This window comes from Eutrigla gurnardus, assembly GCF_963514095.1.
Source record: "Eutrigla gurnardus genome assembly, chromosome: 4".
NCBI lineage: Eukaryota > Metazoa > Chordata > Actinopteri > Perciformes > Triglidae > Eutrigla > Eutrigla gurnardus.
In genome coordinates, this window is record NC_139918.1 from 21789919 (window position 1) to 21810126 (window position 20208).

At 42.2% G+C, this 20208-nt stretch overlaps 1 protein-coding gene across 4 annotated transcripts in view; it reads right to left on the reverse strand.

Moving 5' to 3' along the window:
* Window positions 1–20208, reverse strand: part of LOC311012872 (collagen alpha-1(XI) chain-like) — a 74120-nt gene that overhangs the window by 39959 nt on the left and 13953 nt on the right. For 3 of the 4 annotated variants that reach the window (XM_084008649.1, XM_084008648.1, XM_084008647.1), the window contains exons 5-22: window positions 16167–16295; window positions 12969–13058; window positions 12459–12560; window positions 10153–10458; window positions 8914–8979; window positions 7909–7950; window positions 7454–7516; window positions 5378–5452; window positions 4831–4914; window positions 3080–3136; window positions 2739–2792; window positions 2491–2544; window positions 2099–2152; window positions 1927–1980; window positions 1173–1226; window positions 1043–1087; window positions 315–368; window positions 179–223 (exon numbers count right to left, since the gene is read on the reverse strand). In XM_084008649.1, coding sequence (XP_083864775.1) covers window positions 179–223; window positions 315–368; window positions 1043–1087; window positions 1173–1226; window positions 1927–1980; window positions 2099–2152; window positions 2491–2544; window positions 2739–2792; window positions 3080–3136; window positions 4831–4914; window positions 5378–5452; window positions 7454–7516; window positions 7909–7950; window positions 8914–8979; window positions 10153–10458; window positions 12459–12560; window positions 12969–13058; window positions 16167–16295 — 1428 coding nt within the window. The remainder of the gene's footprint in view (window positions 1–178; window positions 224–314; window positions 369–1042; window positions 1088–1172; window positions 1227–1926; window positions 1981–2098; window positions 2153–2490; window positions 2545–2738; window positions 2793–3079; window positions 3137–4830; window positions 4915–5377; window positions 5453–7453; window positions 7517–7908; window positions 7951–8913; window positions 8980–10152; window positions 10459–12458; window positions 12561–12968; window positions 13059–16166; window positions 16296–20208) is intronic. The other variant, XM_084008650.1, reaches the window with a different exon arrangement.

Consider the following 20208-nt stretch of genomic DNA (forward strand, 5'->3'; position numbering starts at 1 on the left):
TAATAAGCGAATGACCCATGACCTACCGAGGAGTAAAAGGTCACTGACCTACAATCTGCCACATGCAAGCTAAGCGACATACTGCTTAGGTGGTCTTCACAAACTCCCTTTCTAAGAATCAGATTTTAAACTCTCACTTGCAAATATAAAAAATGAGCAAAACATAAATATTTCTCACCATGTTTCCTTTGGGACCAGCTTGTCCATCAAGTCCAGGAAGACCCTTAAAACGGCATAAATTTGACAATGAAAATGACCATTCCAGTGAGCTTGAACGCAAAAACGGAATCAACATGTATAGGTTGTGTACTTACACGTTGTCCTCCAGTACCTGGAGATCCTCTGGGGCCAAGCAGACCTCGAGGACCCTGTACATCCAAACAAACACAGATTCATGAAATAATACTTAGACATATAGTCATTCGTGTCATTTTATTAACCTGTGAGTTGTATTTAGAAATAGGCAGGTGATAAAAACGGACACATGACTGAAAACTGGTTTGACCTAGGTGGTGTGAAATGCTGACCTCTTGTGGCCACATATGGTAACTGCACGCGCATTTCATGAAGTGAGCATTAATGCTTCTCAACACAGCGCTTAAAATCTTTGCCTTACTGAGCCTAATGGTCTGTGTGATGAAAGACTCTTTCTTTAAACGACCGGATTGTTTTGGGTTTGACAAAATAAAGCAAGTCCATGGTCCATTTGACCTGAACCAGACAGAATGTGTCAGTTTCTCACGGGTAATGACGGAACACCACGTTTCCCAGTTCTATTATCTAAACTGTTATTCAGAGTCATTCTGTCTCGACAAGGTTGACATTACAAAACTAAATTGCTCTTACAGACAGGAATGTTGTTACCGTTGCAAGAGGAGAGGAGGGCGAGGCCGTGTGTTTAAATAATTGGTAGTTAAATCATCTATAGGAATAGGCCATATATTCATGATATTCTCCTTTCCGTACTGATGATACATGGTGGGGTTTAACATCCCTGTCCAACTGCATCATCAGACAATTAAAAGAAGAAAAATACACTTACACTCTCTCCAGCCACACCTCTCTGTCCAACCTGGCCATCTTCACCCTTTGGGTAGAAAGAAGAAGAGCGCGTTATCAAGGAATGCAGAGTAATTTGAGAGCAAGCATGTGTTATATCGTGACTAACTTACTCTTGGACCATCCTCTCCTGGTGATCCTGGAGGACCTGTAGAACCGTGTTCTCCCTGGAGAGAAAAGGAATATCAACAAAGAGTGTGAGGTAACGAGAGAGTCCGCAAGTTTGCAGCTAAGAGTGGGGGAAAAAAAGCTCCTGATTTTTTTACAGAAATACAGAGAAACGATGTTGAAAAGAGCGCAACAAAAGGGCCTTTAATCTACAGTACACCACAATTGGCATGGACCTATATGGTTCCATTATTTTTAGTGCTCTATACGGCCATGCCTACCTCTGGTAGCCCTGTAATTAGTCAGTATAGGATAAGGCATGAAAGCCTGTCTAGAAATACCCCTCTGTGATCTCCGTCCCTCTCTTTAGCCTCTCTACTCGGGGCCTGAAATTCCACAAACACCAAACTCAGCACTCCTCATTGGCATCCAGGCCTGGTTTAAACTCAGCGCAAAGTGGTTCTGGAGTTGGTCCCACCTCTCATAAGTGGGTCAAACGGCCTAATCTGTTCCACTGGTTCAGAAATCCTATCTGTCGACGCTGGCGTGTACGTGAGACGGATGGGGGGTGGCCTGATTCTGCTGTAAGGACAGGGAACGGAGAGGCAATGACTCTCATCAACGGGGACTTTTACTTTGGGGTCTAGAAATAAGAGACTGCAGGATCTTATTTTTAGGGATAGATAGAAGTCTTTAATGATGTTTGTCCTCTGATCATCCTCATTCACCGAACCATGAATTCTCTCTGCTCGTACTTACCCGATGCCCTTTTTCTCCAGGAAGACCAGGGAGCCCGTCAAAACCTCTGTCACCCTGAAACAGCACAGTAACAAAACCGTTAGCTCCGTCAATCTGCTTCAGCAGAGCAAGTTTTTAAAATGCGTCCCACAGACGCTCGCCGGTTCATTGGATAACCTGGTGAGTACTTTACCTTGGTCCCTGACTCTCCCGGCATTCCCCGAGCACCGTCGGCTCCATTACGACCCTGGAGGACACGGACATATCATGTCAGGCTATGTGGAAATCACATTAGAGAAATTATTTAATCCTCCCCAAAAGATCTGGTTTTTCAAACTGGTTTATAGTTAAATAAACATTTTACTGTGAATTTACACAACACTCTGAGAAATTCATTGATTACAGCTGGCTTATTTGAAATGAGGCCATGTTTGAAAGTTTGATAGGCTCTTCTCTTTGATTCCTTGCACTCTTCATGGCGTGAAATATTAGAAATGCATGGATTTAAACGTAATATTCTGTTGCAACACAGTGTTGCTCAGATCAGATGAAAACCAACACGTCCAGGTTGATCAGTAATTTTACCCTCTTTCCTGCTTTCCCTGATAGACCAGTTGGACCCTGAAGGCCTCTGGGTCCCTGTGTAGGAAAGGAGACATCTTTAAATAAACCTTTTATTAATGCAAACATTATTTATTTAAACATTTTAAAATGTCCTCATGGTGTGATGGATAAAAGTAAAAAAAAAGCTTGAAAATCAATTTACTGTACAAACCAAGGAGTTAAACAAAATGATAATAGTTTCCTTGCATTAAAAATGATGCACGTCTCACCTGTGGTCCAGAGTCACCACCGTCACCTTTAAGTCCAGTAGAACCAGGACCGCCCTATTAAAAAGATTTAATGAATGAATGTCTGCACTGAATCCAATCCAATGTTACAGTTAAAAATCTTCATGGGTTTTTTGAGAGAGGCATGAAGGTACTAGTCATGTGCAAGTGTGTGTGTGTGTGTGTGTGTGCATGTTAGGAAAGGATAAATGCTGAGTTGAAACCTTCACAGAAAGCGATAATAATCTGATAATCACCGAATGTGTCGCTCATCAACTGTGAAACGAAGTAGATCAATGGTGTGTATGTGTTATCTTGCAGAGTTCTCAGAAGGTCACACTCACCACAGGACCGGATCTTCCTGTCATGCCCCCTGGCCCTGGAGGACCTCTCATGGCCAGCTGTGGATCAGACAGAAACAACCCATAAACCACGTGGTCGACCAACAACGTCCACACTCTTGCATTTATACATTTATACCTTATAAGGAATACGGAATTAGGATTCTGCATGTTTCCATGCTCTCTTCGCAGTCACTTTCTTAGCATGCAGAGCATCTGCTCTTAGTATATTATTAAATATTTTTTTCAGGCATTTTTGCCTTTATTTGACAGTGTAAAGAGAGAGAATGGAAATGGAGGGAGCGAGATGGAAGTGACATCCATCAAACGTCCCAAGGCTGGGATTGAACCCAGAACAGTGCAGTAATGCGGCATGCACTCTAACCACTTGTCTACAAAGGCTCTGTCTGATGGAGATACTTTCAACAGATACACATTTCTGAAAAGAAATGGGCCGAGAAGACCGCTCAGTTTCTTTTCTTTAACCAGCCTGTCCATGGGCCTCGATCAGAAGGACTCCGGCCCCTGAGTCGCACCGGGCAAGTGCTCTTCCATATGCCATATTTCTCAGATAAGCTCCTTGGCCGGCCGAAATGTGGTGTATGGAAGACCGCTTGCCCGATGTCACTTAGGGGCCGAGTCCTTCTGATCCAGGCTCAGCCCATGGACAGCGAGGCTGATAACAGTGCACTGGGGTAAGTCAAAAGGAGTCAAAAGAGGGTGGTAAACTCCTTTTAGGCAAACTACTAATAGAAGACAGATAATGAATAAATAGAAAACAAGTGTGTGGGAGTTCTGTGGTTCTATATTGTGGACTATAGGTATTTTATCTGTACCTGTCGAGGTGTACAAAAGTTTGCTTGTCAGTCATCTATTGCAAAATGAATGTGGTGTGGATGTTAGGTTGCATGGATTCCCTGTACTAGGTAGGTTTTTGTCATATTGATATTAATTCACATAACTGGGATTTACACCAAAATAAATAAAGAATGAAGATAATAAAACACTTATAAAAATCCAATAAAGCCTCAAACTTTACTTTGTTCTTGTGAAAGGTTTACCACTCTGAACTTTAGTCCTGTTCATGGTTGACCGCAGTCTTGTACGGCCAGAAAAACAATGTCTGGGATTTATTTACAGTCTGATTTCCGAATGAGGACATTTGCAGTGTGACAGGTTTTCATTGCAAATAGATCAAAGAAGATTCAATGTCCCTTCTATTCCCTTTACATTTTAAGGAACTGACTACTCTTGCTATTTTTCTGTCTTGGTCCTGCTTCAGGCCAAACCCACTGGCATAACAGACGAATATAGAAAGGCGACAAGTGCTTTCAAGACCTCACTAAACACCATTTCACCAACTTTGGCAGCCCTCCAGCTCCATAGAGTGTTGTGAATGTGTGAATATTCAGTGTTTGCGCAACCTTTAATGAGCTCCATGTGTTCTGCTATAGATCACACCTTGCTTACAGCCGCATAATTCAGCCTGTTTTTCAGCAGTGCTGCGGTTATCAGGACCCCGAGGGAGTGTGAACATCTGGTACGTCTTTATATACTACCTCACCTGACACAGTTCCATATTTTGGAATTTTGACAATTCACAGGATGAGTGGGACTTACAAATAATTTTAATCATAGTATTTTATTCGGCTGGAGTTAAATGGCAGCTTATGGGAGTGTTCCGAAGCACAGAAAGTTAAAGCAAAGTGTCTCTGCACAGAGAAGGATGCGCCGGGGTTATCACTCTTACTTACCCTAGCCTGAGACAGGATGGCCTGAGCCTGAGCTTCCTGGGCTGAAACCACAGGTCCCTTGTGTGACTCGCCGCCAGCACGGAACTGTCAACCGCAAAACAAAGAAAAAACAATTAAAAACAAAATGACTTGTCTATTTTTACAACAAGAGACATCTAACGGTCTCCCCCGGTGAATGTGTGTTCAGACCTTTTTTTCTCTCTGATTTTGTTAAAGCAGGCTGTAAAGCTGTCATCATGCCACACACACACACACACACACACACACACACACACACACACACACACACACACAAATATGTGTCGCCAAGTCTTTCAAGGCTTCAGTCACTGGTTCCACTCCATTGCACTGGCTGACATTTACAAGGTAAGTGATTTGTAACCCAAAGAAAATAAGGTTGGGATCCTTTGGCCTACTAGTGATGCCATGAGGTAGACTTACTAAATTAAGTGATTTTCACGGGCTAGTGCCTGAGATGAAGGGTGTAGAGTATGTGAAGGAAATAAGACAGAAAGCCCAGTGGGTATGTGGAAACAACAGGACTTACTGGAAGCATCAGAATGGTCCCCGGAGGCCCAGGGATACCGTCTGAACCAGGAATACCAGATCGACCTGGAGGACCCTAAAAAAGTAAGAGAGAGACAGAGTGGGTCTTTTTCTAAGTACAAATATAGTATGTCTCATATTGTTATTAACTGCAATTATCCAAATGTATTGTTGCATCCTGAAAGTATTGAAAAACAATGATCGGCTATTGTTTTGTTGACTTGTAAAACAGTGTGCAACGTTGCTAGGAAGAGAAGAATAAATTAGATGTGGTCAATAAGCAAGTTGCATATTTTCTCTATAATACCCTGGAGGTGCTTGCAAATTGAAAAGAAGAAAAAAAAAAAGTATCAGTACTAACAAACTACAGCAACAACAGTTACTAATCTGCTCTCAGCACATCTTTGTTGATTTAGTTTCAATGGGAAGATTTTATACAGTCTGCATTTATAATTCCCTAATGCTACCAAGAAGAAGAAGACGGGGATTTGATCACGAAAATATAATGTATTTTCAGTCAGCTGAACTGAGGATATCGCCTGTAGAAGAGCGCAGACTTTATAACGAGACTAGAAATCCGCAGCTATGTCCCTGTGAGGCTATAACGCTCATTGCATACTAACTACTTAATGCTTTAGGAATGGAAAGTATAGGGTGAGTCTGAGACTTCATCTCGTCATGAAAAAAAAAAAGTCGGAAAAAGCACCACATGAAAAGTCCGGTGGTCACAAAAGTCTTCAGGATTAATCAACTGGGGACCATGCATGTCTGTACCAAATGACATTGCAATCTGTCTAATTGTTGCTCATCCTAAATGATGACAGTGCAACTAAACAGTTAAATAAAGGGCAGATTTTGATTCCATAAAGACACAAACTTGTCGTCAGGACCAAAAACCAAGCAGCAACCCGTTTTTCAGGAGAAACCACAATCTATTTAGCAGTCTTGTCATGTGCAGCAATCTCAGACTGTTCAAATTGATGCCATGTGTTCCCATCTGCCATTTTTCCCCCCAGAGGTGGTAAATGCTCTCCATAGCATAGCGGCAGCTAGTGTGAATGACGGTCTCACGCGGCTGGGAAAGTGATGTTTGGGTGGAAGGGAGGGAGACGGTGATCATGAGAGAAATGAGCCGATCAAACGGCGAAGTCCAGGCGGAGACTGCGCAACGGAAAACCACAAGACTACAGAAACGAGTCACTTTTAATGCCCCCGTCAATCCTCGGCTCGACCGCTTCTCATGGGAGGAAATGAAGGGAGGGGGAGAGACTTTTGGACCAACAACATATTTTCTGATCACTTTGACTCCGTGGAACAATAAGCCTTTTGTACAGGGAATGTCTGCTGGTTATACTGGAGGAGGCGTTTTGGGGTGCTTTATTTTGTTTTTGTCTGCAATTAAAGGGTTAATTTTGAGACAGAGTTTCTAAAAAAAAAAGAAAAGGGTGATGAAAAAGGGGTGCGGGGCAATCATCACATGTGTGAAAAACAAGCTGCGATCCAGCGTCGTGGAGGGCACTTATTCTGTGTCATCCAATCAATCAAATAGATGAGTGGAATCACGTGGTGCTGGGAAAGTTACGGCTCCTATACATTTCACAGCAAACTCCTTGAGGTTTTTCCACAAGTCCTACAGCACACCGACACAGCTGTTTCTGAGTTTTCTTTGTTGGTATATTGACAGTTTATGGGCATCTCATTTCCCTGCACCACTCCTCGCTAATCCCCCCACTGCTGCAGTAGTCAACTGGCTCCAACTGTATTATTCATTCCATGGCATTGAGACTTTACTTCACAGCTTTCCAATAAAGAGGAAGACAAATGCACGGGCATGTATAAGTAAGATGAATGGCTAAGGTTATAGTTTCAGTAGGTTTGTCATATCAATCATGAAAAAAAAAAGAAAGTTTATCTGCCATTGCAATTATCTGAATTCTTAACAGATTTGTGTGCATTTATTCTTATTTTAGCAAAACAGAATTAGTGGTTTAATCTAAAATGTTCGAGTTGAAAGGGTGACGGAGCTTCTCAGAAACATCCGCAATCAGCTGTAAAAATGAGGCCAGTCTTCACTCACCCTCTCTCCGTGATCTCCATGGGGACCTGGAGGACCCTGCAATCCTGGGGTACCAGGAAGACCCTGAGACCACACACACACAGACACACTTAGACTTCAGCATATTAAACCCCAAATTGCTGCTAACCAGCGTTCCCACCACAGTCAGCATATCCAGTACTTCACATGCATAGGCCAACAAAGACAAGAGGCAAAGACATGGGTTCAGAGAGAAATAAACCTCAATATGAAATAGACCCCCCCACCACCCCCCTTTTCTCTCTTGCACTCACTCACACAGAGACACATGTATACACACATTCATGCACAAATACACAATTTGACTGTCTGTCCCAACTCAAGCTTCACTGGCGATCAGGGCTGATGCTCTTTCCATAAAGATTTTTTTTCCCCCCTCTTTAGCTGTTCTCCATCTGTAGAAGGCAGACACGAGTGTGGGAGAACGTGATACTCACTGCTTGGCCGGAGGCTCCTTGGGGTCCTTCTATAAGCATCCCCTGAAAAAGGGAAAAAGTGGATACAGTAGCATTATAGGCCAGCCTGTAAATCCACGGGCAAAGGAGAATGGGGGCGAGCAAATTAGAGCCAGAAGTTGCTTTGGGTTTGAGGTTGAGGAGTTTACTTATAGCTGCAAGTTCAAGGCGTTAACAATACTTCAGCTATCTGATGTGCTATTCTATAATGCGTGTGTGTGTGGTTGAGGATTTGGACGGGAGCCTGTGGTGGTACAGACAGCATGGGAGGAGAACTGCAGCTGCTATTTCAGTCAATGTTTAGATTATAGTGGCAAATTGTACAGGATGGCTCTATAAAGAATGCATGCACTTTGGCGTTTTGTACAGACAGCAGTTGTTTTGTCTATGACCAAAGATGTGTGATGAACCTCATCAGGAGGGACGTCTTGGTCGTGAGGGAAATAAACTTTAAAGTGCTTTAAAACTGAAGTGAATAAACATACACGTGATGTCAACCAGATATCAAACGGATGTCTGGTCTTTCACAGAACAGATAAAAGTATATTCCCCGGAAAATATTCAGAGAATATGATTTAGATTTAGGACTTTTATAGACATATAAATCAGTGTGGAAAGTCAGTGTGGAAAGTCAGTTTAAAAGAAAGCCAGTCAACACTGGTTTTGAGATATGCCACTCATCTGAGCGTTTGGTTGGCTAGAATAACAGAGGAACCAAGCAACAGACAGTAAGATAAAATAGCTAGCATATATTAGCTATGTTGCTAGCTCTTTAGCAACTAGCTAGGCAGCTAAATACATTAGATTACCCTAGCCTATCAAATTAGCTTTCACTTACAGGATAAAAGGTGGCTAGCTTATTAGAAACAAATCACAAACTGTCTTATAGACACAACAGGCCAATGTGAATTTGATTTTTAACATTCGACTTGGTACACAAAAGTGAGGTTTATTATGCAACATAAATCACAGTAGTACACTACTTACTGGCTCAATAACAGCACGGTCGCCCTTCTCTCCTTTCTCTCCCAGGTAACTTTGACCTCCAGCCACCTACAGACAGAAGACAGACCAGGTGAGCATTTTACACAGCAGCAGGCCAGACATTCACATGTAAGGGTAGGGCACCAACGACCAAAAATGGAAATACTGAGGCAGCAGTAGATGCCCAGCCCGGTTGGGTGTCTCCTCTTGTGTAGAAGATACTCAAAATATCTACAAAAGCTCAAACTGTTGATTAGTGTTCTGCATGCTTTTAAAGGATTTAGCTAGTTCTCCAGGCAAACTTTTTTTTGTTTTTTTTTCCTGTGCCTGTTGGTAAAATAAACCCAACGAATCATTTTTGCAAGAAGCTATAATTAAGACTTTGGTCTGACTCCTATTTATTAAGCTTCCTTAAAGCCAGGAACTGCAACAAAAAAAGACCCCAACTGTGCACGAATGCAGAGGTTGTTACCTGACACTATCCATACAATGACTTCACATGAGAAGAATTCCCAAACCACCTACAGCGGTCTTTCCAAAAAAAAACAAAAAAAACACTCAATTGTACAGTTTAGCTTTCCTTTTTGGCATTTATGGGCTTTATTGGGCTGCGGTGTCCTGAGATCGTAGAATAGAAAGCACTAATAGAGTCGCGCAGATTAACCCAAGGCAGACAGATCCCAAGCCAAAATACAGACATGGACTGTGTCACTTCCTGCCTCTGAAAATCGGGATCTTGAGACGCGGCAGCGTCGGGGGGGAATAGAAACAAGCAGTCACTGGCTCAGCAGAGAGTTCTGTCTGGTTTTAAATATTGATCTAGATGGATTTCATGAATAAACACGCGCAAATACTTTGTTGGTCATCAGTTAATCCCAGCAGTGGTGTGATAACCAGGGAAGAGCTTGTCTTTGATAAACAGCAAAGGTCACCGAGACCAAAGGTTACAGAGGGTGAGTCTGAACTGACAGCGGGGTCGACATCTGTTTATCTGGAAGAAACTTAGAAAGACAAGGCGTGTGTTTGTGCTTGCTGGAGGATTTGTGTTCGATGTTTATGCATGCAGAATGCTCCGAGCTATAACCCGATACCATTAGAAACAACAAACAAAAGGGCACCGCAAAACACCCCATCAAAACAATTGTCACCAGTATCTTCTCAGTCTTTCCACATTCCTGGCCACCGCTTCCGACCCCCCCCCAAATCCCTCCCACCATCACGCCTAACCACTCCATCACTTACATTGCTCTCTCTGATGTCTACCTCCGCTGGAACGCCAGGACCAAACTCGTCCTCATACGCTGCAGATGTGGGCTTGACTTCAGTGGGACCGTAATCGCCATAATCGCCGTATTCGTATGGCTTCTCTAAAACCTCTTTGTGGTCGTATTCCTTCAGGTCGTACTCCTTGAACTCATACGCGTCAGGGGCAGGGTCCACCTTCTCATTGGGATCCACTGGGGCAGCGGTTTCCACGCCAACGGTGGGATCCACCCCGACCTGTTCCACACCGGTGATGTAATCCTCCACGATTTCCCCGTCGTAGCTCTGGGATCAATCCAGGCAATCGCAAAGAGGGGGCAGGGGTTGATCAGAGGGTAGGGAACATGGAGGTTTGGTTAGTGAAATGAAACCATGTGAACAGCTTCAATGATTCACATGTTTTTTCATAACAGGATTCATAGTCAAAGCATTAGTAATCAGAACTTAACTACACTGAAATTACTGGATACCAACTAAGTTGAAACTCCTCTAAAGAAGCTTCGACTTAGTTGTGCACACATGCATGGAGCTCATTTGGGACAACCCTCAACATATGTGAAACTTATTACCATTAACCTCTATAATCATAATTTATATCAGGAATGTTTCTCTGCAAAGCAATAGGGATGAAGGTGTCCCAAAGATCGACACATTGATGTTTTTAAAAAGTAAAATATGATACAATATGATCAAGACTATGGTACTGTAAAATACATTCATGCAGTAAAATGACAGGAAGTATGACAGACTGGTGAGATCATTTAGACAGTGTAATCTAAAATACTTCAATCTTAGGCAAAAAGGTCCAATGCAAATGTTTACACAAACATTTATTCAAGAACTATTACAGTCCCAGTGAAGTGAAGATCAGAGCTGCTAAAGAAAAGAGATAAGAAGACTAAGAGCAAGGCATTTCTACGTCTAAGAATCTGTCTTGCACCAATGTGAGGCACTTTGGAAACGTTATTGTACTTTGATTTACAAGCTTTAACCTGTAAATCAGATTTTTGAAAGACGTCAATCAGTGTTACCATCAAAACACATCCGTAGACATCAAATATCTTCAGTGTCTCGAGTGAGAATGTAGAGAAAATATCCAAGCCTCTCATGCAAATGCGCTTTTGTAAGCGTCTCTTGTCAGTTCAAAGTTAATGCTTTTGTGATCTTTGTAAATCAACTTTCATTCGAGCCCTTTGCAGAAATTCACTTTGTAGGATGTTATCATATTCCCAGATCTTGCAGTGAGAAATATTAGAGGTAAATCATTCTGTGAGAGTGCTTCCATGCTGTAAACCGTAAAGGAATCTGATTCCTCGAGCGGACTTAAACATGGCTCAAACCCCAACTTTTAGTTCAACAGTCCATTTCCCTAGATTGGAGATTTTATTGTATATAATTACGAAAAAGTACATCAATGGCTACATCTAGGTGAGACTTAAACAATAATACAAAGAGACACCCAGTGCCTCCTCAAAGGTCCAGTTGTATGTTCAGATATTAGACCATGGCATGATTGCCAGGTTCAGTGCTTTAGCCATCCACTGGCAACACACTTATGTTAAAGGTATCCAGTAGTATGGTGTATATTGTGTATGGTTTATGGGCAATATGACTATATGACACTGTCTCGAAGTGGTCTAGTGCATCCTCATTAATCAGACAGTGGTCCAACATGTTTAGTTTCTGTGGTTAGCCTCTGCCGTCATCTTAAATCAATCAGGCTGACTGAAGCTGCCTTATCCACCTCGAGGTGCATCACAATGCAATCGGCAGACATTTGGCCGGCTGAGCACACAGCCACATTGTTTTAGTTTAACCGCCAAATGTTCCTCATTATGTCGTGTTTTATGTGATGGTTTAGCACAAATTAAGACAGGATCTGCCAAATTCAGGGGATGGCAGAAACATAGGGGATGCGTCTGTCTACTGATTTTTCCATTGGTCACGGTTCATTAAATGACAACGTTTTCCTGCTTCCGCCTTAATCCCGACTCTGTTTGATGGCGGCATTTTCTCGTGGAAATCAAGGAGCAGGGTGAGCAGTTTGATCTCAGTGAAGCCCGTCGGGTTTCAACCTCCAAAGACGCTCATGAAAAGATATGCTTTGTTGCAGTTTTGCTTAAATTTCATTTTAAGTTAAGTAGAAAAGTAATGACATCAATAGAAATCGAGATGATCAAAGTTAGTCACGCAAAGGGGAGTTTCCACCGTAATGGTTTGATCACGAATGTCAAGAATACAAATACTTCCACATTATAATACCAAAATGAGGTTGTGAAAAATACCTGGCCTTGTCCCGTAGTCTCAGTGGGGGTTTCAGGCTGACTTCCATCCACTGTGGTGGCGTAGTCATACTCACCCGGGTAGTAGTCTCCACCCTCATTCGTCTGAAATCAGACAAGAACAGCACACAGGGAAAGCTTAACATATCTGAGACAGGTCAATTCAATTTCAGGTCATATTCTCAGAGCTTCTGTGATGCAAATATCTATTTAATGTCCACATCTTCCCACACAGTACCAATCCAAGGGTGATTATTGTCTATACATTTGGGGAGCAAATTCAAGTTTTAATAGTCATGATACATGTCAGATGTGTAGAATATGAACAAATTAAAATTATCAAATAAAACATATGGCAGATATCAAGATATGCTGATAAGGTAGGAAGTAGAAAATGGAGAAAGAGAGAATAAAAGAGAGGATTAAATATTCAATGGAGAGGTGGACAAGAGTGCATGTAGTTGTGTTGTTCTTGGAAAACAGCCATGATAACCGTATCTGAATAAGTGTTACCTCAGTCTTGGCTGCTTCAGTTGGGGGAGCGTCAGTGGTTACCTCTCCTTCATTGTAGTCATAGAACTCACCATAATCATAGTTAGTGTACTGTAAGGAAAAAGGGGGAAAGGGGGTGCAGTGAATTAATTAGCGCAATCATGTAAATTATGTGGCGCAATGTCTCGGAGACACGTGGCACATTATTTACATGACGTGTAAGAGCTGATCATTTTTTTAAAAACAGTTTAAAAAAATGCTTAAAACGGTGATTTACTAAAAGATGATTTGTCATCATGCTATTTTGGAAAGAACATGTTCAAATGTAGTTAAAAAGAATGATGACATCCATGTGAGAAAACTGAAGATTTTTTTAAGCAGTAAGCCTCGTTTCCCTTTCCACCCAAGAACCCCTCGAGATGAACATGACTGGAAGGATCATGTCTGTAATAAAGCAAACAGCAATTAAGATTCTTGTTTGCTTCCAACAGGATGTTAGAGAGTTAATGTGAAGCCAGTGAAAACGTATCTGCCTCTACTGCTTAATTCTGGATGCCAACTATGGCCCTGGGTTCTCATTAATGGGCCCTCAAAAACAGAGAGCTGTCCCGATTCACTGCGTTGTTGCTAAATTATGGGGAGCACACAAAATGAAAACCACTGATGCTCCATCTCTGGGAAAGCAGCATGCGTTACCTCACACATTTCTTTTTGGATCTAAACAAAATTAAAAAAAATGTTTCCCCATTTGAGAATTAATTCAAGCAGTAGTGGCTTACTTTAAAAAAGTAGTTGAAAATAACTTTCACTTGGGTTAGATGAGAAGAAGATACCGCTCATTTGTGGCCATTCATTATGAAAATGGAGCCAGGAGACAGTTATTTTAGCTTGACTGAAAGCAGGACAGATGGCTAGCCTTCTGACCAGCTTCTCTAAAGCTGAGTCATCATTTGTTCAAGCCGTACAAAAAGTGAAAACTTCAAGTTGAGGTTTTACAAAGTGAGCTGCTTCCAGTCATTTTGCTAAGCTAGGCTAAGCGTCTCATGGAAGCAGGTTCACATTAGCCAGTGGTATGTGAGTGGTATTGATCTTTTCATCCAACTCTTGGCAAGAAAGCTAATACAAATGTCCAAACTATTTCCTGAGAATCACGGATGTCGATGAGCATTTATTGGCTCATTGTCCACAGCCATTATAATATCATGCAATTTAGCCACATTAGCCCAAAATCAAAAACATAAGGTTCCTCCTGATCTGCTCTTTTCTTTTAATTTCTACCACCAATTTCTTATTTTTTTAGAAGAAGAAGGTAGATTAAGTTAACAGACGAGCCCCTGATATGCGCTCTATCAGCGATGGGATAAATATTAATCCCTGGGCGACTGCTGAGCTCATAAAAATAATACAAGCTCCACGGCCTGCTGCCATATTGGTCTGGCCTCCATTAAGTGGCCCAGAGAGGGAGAGAGGTCACACAGGAGAAAGCCTTGGCCAGAGCAGCCAGACTGACTGAGATGAGAGACGGAGAGGGTCAGGGAGAGAAAGACAGAGAGAGACGGAGAAGGAAGGAGGGATTTCTAAAGATTTATGGCGGTGAAGTGTTTGGCTGAGCTGAAGGCCGTCACCACAGGCTCGGATGAAAGGCGTAAATACTGAAATGCACTCATGAAAAAAGTCCCCCCCCTATCCTCCTGCATTGCTCCCCCTCTTCCTCTTTAAGCCAGCTGCAGACATGTGGCTGACGACCGCAAAGGTGGCGTACCTCAGGTCACGGAGCGTCTCTACAGGCTAAGGTCAAAGCGCTGCACTTTTGTAGAACTGAAGAGGTCTAAGACAATGATTTGTCCTCCTGATTAAATGTTTTTTTCAGTTTTACAGGAGTTTGGAATGTAGGAAAAATGATTCCTATTATAGCTGAAAAGAAACCAGCAATGAATAAACCACATTTACAATGTTCTTGAAACCAAACTGCTCCCTGCTGTCTATTTAGAATTGACAAGCTCCCTGTCTTGGCGCTGAAGAGCAACGTGTTGATGAAGCAATATTTTCCGGGAGACGGTACCCACTCTACAGCCAATATTTTCACATACAGAACCGGCTCCTGATTTTTTTTTTTCTTTTTTTTTCTTGAACCAGGGATGTAAAGTCTACTTTTCCAGGTACTGAGAGTCTAGCTGGGGAAGGAAAAGCTTAAATTTCCCTGGGAGTCTGGGCAGAGTCTGCAGAACTCGTTAGTGATATAAATCACAGGGCCACTCCAAAGTGGGCTCAGACTTCGTGGCAGGGAAAAAGGAAAAGTTTCCAGTGTGAGCTCATCAGTTATTTAGTGAAATACTGAAGGAAAATGTCAGCTGATAAAAAAGACTTGAAACAGCAAAATAACAAGAAATTAAGATGAAAAAAGAAAGATAAGGCCCTGACACAAAGCACTGTCCAATGAAGAGATTTGGCTCAAGAGGCTATTGATTTGGAGCAAGTGACAATAACATTAGAATTTCAGAAGGCGAGCTAAAGCTCGACAATATATTTTGATACATCAGAATGTTTCCACCACAAAAACACAGGTCACAGAAAGAGAGATGTTAGAGTTGACATAGAAAGTCATTTTGCCTGGAGGAATGTTGTAAGAATGTTTCAACGTCACAGATCATTATTTATGGGATTTTTTGTTTTCGGGTGACAGTGACTGGGTGACTGAAAATATATCAAAATATCACCTCTATTTCAAGCTCAGCTTCTACTTTCTGCGTGGGAGCCCTGCATTATAAAAGCGACAGACACACAGTATCTGTGTCGTTCTTGTTCATAATCTATACAGGGCTATGGCGGTCTCCATTCAATAGCGCACCACAAAATTTGACAGCGTGTCTCCTAGCAACAACAGCCCTCAAATGTCATTGAGCGGTTGCCATGGGAAACGGCCACCTGCAGACTTGAATCTTAGGAAGTTTTAACTTCTTTTGAAATATTGAAAATATGCACAACTTTGTAGTATGATTCCAGTTTTCATTGCCTTACACAAAGAAAGTAAGAATTACTTACCCCCCCCCCCCCCTCAGGATTTCCCTCCTTCCTTTCCACGCTAAAACCATTCCTCCCTCCCTCCCTCCCTCCCAACTCTCTTTTTCCTTCTTCCCTGCCTCCGGACAATTCCTCCTCCCACCCGATCTCTAAATCCACCTCGCCCAGCCCCGTTGTATCCCCCCTCCAAACACTGACCTCGTCCTCAGGTTGCTGGGCCTGGGGGGTGTCTTGGTGGTTGGGGGTTTCACAGTCAGGGCTGTAGTGTTCACAGTAATCATAGGCTGCTCTGGGGTCTTCCACTATCAGCAGCTGCTGGATGTCACCCTGGAAGAGAAGAAGAAAAGAAGCAAGTCAGTCAACAGCAGAAGCCATGTCAACAAATTTTGCAGGCCCCGTTTTAAATTCCCATGTCACAGTTTTCTTTTATCTACGGTGTTTCTCCACATAAATCTACTATAGGTTTATGTTATGGCCATCAATTTCATTAAGTTTCCAGTGTGGTTTGGCAATTGCTCAAAATACTTCATCACAGAGGAGCCATAGCCACTGTTGCTATTGAGGTGAAGCCAGTCAGCGCCATGAATAAGAGCTACATAAGAGAACAAAACAAGGCAATCCAAACTCATGGATTTACCTTTCTGAACGAGGCGTAAGGTCTCTACAAATGGTAGTCTATAGTGTTCCCTCGCTATCAGCCCACACAAACAACACAGGATTTGAAACTTTAACTGAAGATTCAATTTGAATTTCATGCCCATCCAAGCCTTGGAGGTGCTTTCAACTGCCAATCAGAAAACCAAGGTGACGTTCCTAAGCCCTGACGCCCAATAAAAATAACTCCAGAGACCACTCACATTCTCCATTTCCTTATTTTTCTTTCATGATTACAAATAGAAACCAAATGTTAATGTCCGTGAAGTATATACCTATTCGTCCTTACTCGATTGCCTCAGCTTTCCACCCATGTGGTGATAATAAAATGTGATAATAAAACAACACGGCAGATGTTGTACAGTACCAGAGGCAGTAGTCTCTTGACTATTAATTACATATACGTTTATGGAACAAATAGAGGCTTTAGGAGAGTCTGTAAGCTTTTAAAAAAGAACTATTGTACAGTCACCCCACTCAGCCATTAGGGACGGCAAGTCCCCCTTACACAGCAGATAAATAACCAAGGTCTGTACTTATCTGAGGCTGTCTGTTTTTCATGAGCTTTTGGAAAAGGAAATTAGATCCCCGTTCCCAACCCTTCCATCAGCCAAAGGCTCATTTTCCATGATCGTCTCCTTAGGAATTTTTGAAACGGGGAACTGCCATGCCAGTGACGTGGAGAATGTTATCTATACCCATCAACCATATGGGTAACCAAGCTGACTCTTTTTTTTTTTCAGAATCCACCCGGAGTAAGAAACAAAGACGACAAAGAAACAGAGAAAATAGTGTAAAGGTGAAAGGAGGCCGCAGTCAGTGTGGCCCCGAAAGAGGAAGCACATACATGCAGATTGCATTAAATTACAGGAGGCAACATCTGGACAAGCTTAGACCTCTGGAACACATTACTTGTTCACAACCCCATGCTCCCATCATACATGACCATTGACTCCCAACCCTCAAAAATAGAAGAATTGTAAAGGAAAGAATTGTTACAGTAAAAATGTTAAATAATTTGAAAAGCAAACAAAAAATACCCTACATTGAATTCAAATAATTTCTCTTCCACTCCTTATTTTAAAATAACAGTGGCCCGTAGCAAATATCCGTGATCAACAGATCGATTCCCAGCAGTTTTAATCAGCTCTCCTGTCCATTGAGCAAGGCAGCCGTACAATGGCCGACGGTCTAAACTGTGGTTGCACAGGGCAGGTGTGAATGTGTGTGGAGCAGGGCGTTTCTAAGAAACAGAATTTGTGGTTATTGAACCTACACTCAGTGGAAACAGAGAAATGGAAAAATAGTCCGCTCACAAGAGTTCAGCCTGCACCTCCTGAACCTCCGACTACAACTAAAAGTACGACAGCGCGCGGAAATTCTCAAATAAATGACAGTCATTCGGCCAGTGCACACTCTCAATCTCCGTCTGCCTTTTTGTTCATTCGCCCCCCAGCCGTGTCTCTTGCGTCTGCATCTCGGTGCTTGTTGTTACCGTCTGGATTGACTTGCACATCTCTCAGGCATCGGTTGAGGTTCCTCCTCAGAATTCCAGGAATGATCTACAGCGATGCCCTGGCTCAGCACTCGGCGCTGGCACAGACACAATGGGATAAATCATCCGTCTAGGCTACGCTACAATCGATCTATTAATGGGTCTGCTTGCAAATGTGTATTTGGTTGTAAAAGCAAGGCGCCTCAACACGTGTTAGCCTTCATCAGACACACCGTCACAACAACCACAAAAGTACATTAAAAAAAAGACAAGCGACTGATCAAAGACAACAGAAGAGACTTGAATCACCGTTGATTCTACATTTCACCCAGAGTATGACAATGATTTTAAGTTAAAACAGCAAACAGACACCACACGAGTCTCCCTGGAGTAGGCAACCTTGGCTGTGAAGAGTATCCCTCCCAAAACACAGACCACACTCACCAGGAAAAGAAGTAACTAAAAAAAAACAACTAGCAGATGGATAATTGCCTAATAGTGGTGGGCAGTATTAAAAGCCCTCAGCGGACCATGAAATCTATTCTTAATAGAACGTCAAAATGAGCTTCTGAATGCCCTTCAGAAGAATAGGTGTGTGTGTGCTCACAATCAGATTTGACATCTGATTTTGAGCACGCATTACCTCATCCACAAGCATGAAGCACATGGATGACCTCGAAAAATCAAGACGCAACTCTGATTGGTTACAGAAAGCTCCCGTTGGCGCAGGATCAGAAATGACAGGAGGCACCGGGGCTTTCCCAGCTTACATTTGGCATAAACAAAGATGTAGTGTTTGACTCCACAAAATTGAGACCATACTTGACTCAGAAAATTAAATCATCATAAACATTAAGAGTGTCAATTTTCCAGAGGGAGACCAACCTCAAGGCTACTCGGGTACTGACCATAACATAACATGACCTGCATGTGCTTGTAAGTGAACAAATCATAATCAGGACAATCTGATTACAATAGCTTACACCTGGATATGGCCAAATAAAACAAATAGATTTGTTGTAAAGTTTGATGCAAAAAAAACCCAAACTGTTTTAATCCATGTTGTCTTTTACATTATTGTAAGTTGATTATCTTTGGGTTTCGAACCGTTGACGCTAAAGACATTTGAAGACATTGTGTTGGGCTCCGGGAGCTTTTATGACCGTTTTCTGATATTTTATACCTAAACCAATTCATTGAGAAAGTAATAGGAAGATTAATCGATAACAAAAAATAATCCAACTTTGCAGCCATCCTCTATTTAAAAATGATATGTAGTTTCCACTAATGGCTACAGAACCACATATAGCACATAATTAGGTGGTCTTAAGGTTGCTGTCTGTGTCCAGGTGCAGCAGGTCACATTGCCTGCAGGGAACAGCTGTGGCATATTAACGCACCTGCAGTCTGACCCAGTAAAACACAAATGCATACAAACAGATGCTGCGGGGGAAAAAGGGTGATCGCAAATTATACTTTTGCGTGATCAATTTTCTTTTGACAGAGTTTCTACTATAGACAGCACACGTTCAGGTTTTTATCTAGGCTTAAAGGATTATTGTTCGTATTCTGAACATGAATGAATTTTCCAAAAATACCGTCCCAACTCAACAATCCACCTTCCTGTAAAAACCTTCCAGTGGAACTACTTTCTCTCCAAGAAACGGTTCAAAAGGAAACCTTTTCAAGAGCAGCTCAAATCAACGGTGTATTGCAGATGTTTCTGCCTCTGCAATGAAAACGCATGGCGTGCAAACGTCTTGTATCTTTTGTAGCCATAACTTACTATAGTATTTCCTTTATTTTATCATCTAAAAAACCTGCTTTTCCAGACTATGGGAGGGGAGCACATCTTGACAGAACAAATAGACAGATGGAATTACAAAACTGTACAAGGGCAACAACCAAGAAGCAGAGAAGAGGAAAAATGCATAATACTTTCCTGATTCCTCCCAGTGTTTCATCAAATGCAGCTTTTGTGGTCAGCACAAGGATAACGTTTCTTTTCGAGCACTGGAGGCATACAAATGTCCTGCACCATTCAAATATTAAAGCTTTCGTCTGCCAGTAGCTCACAAAACTGTTGAACTG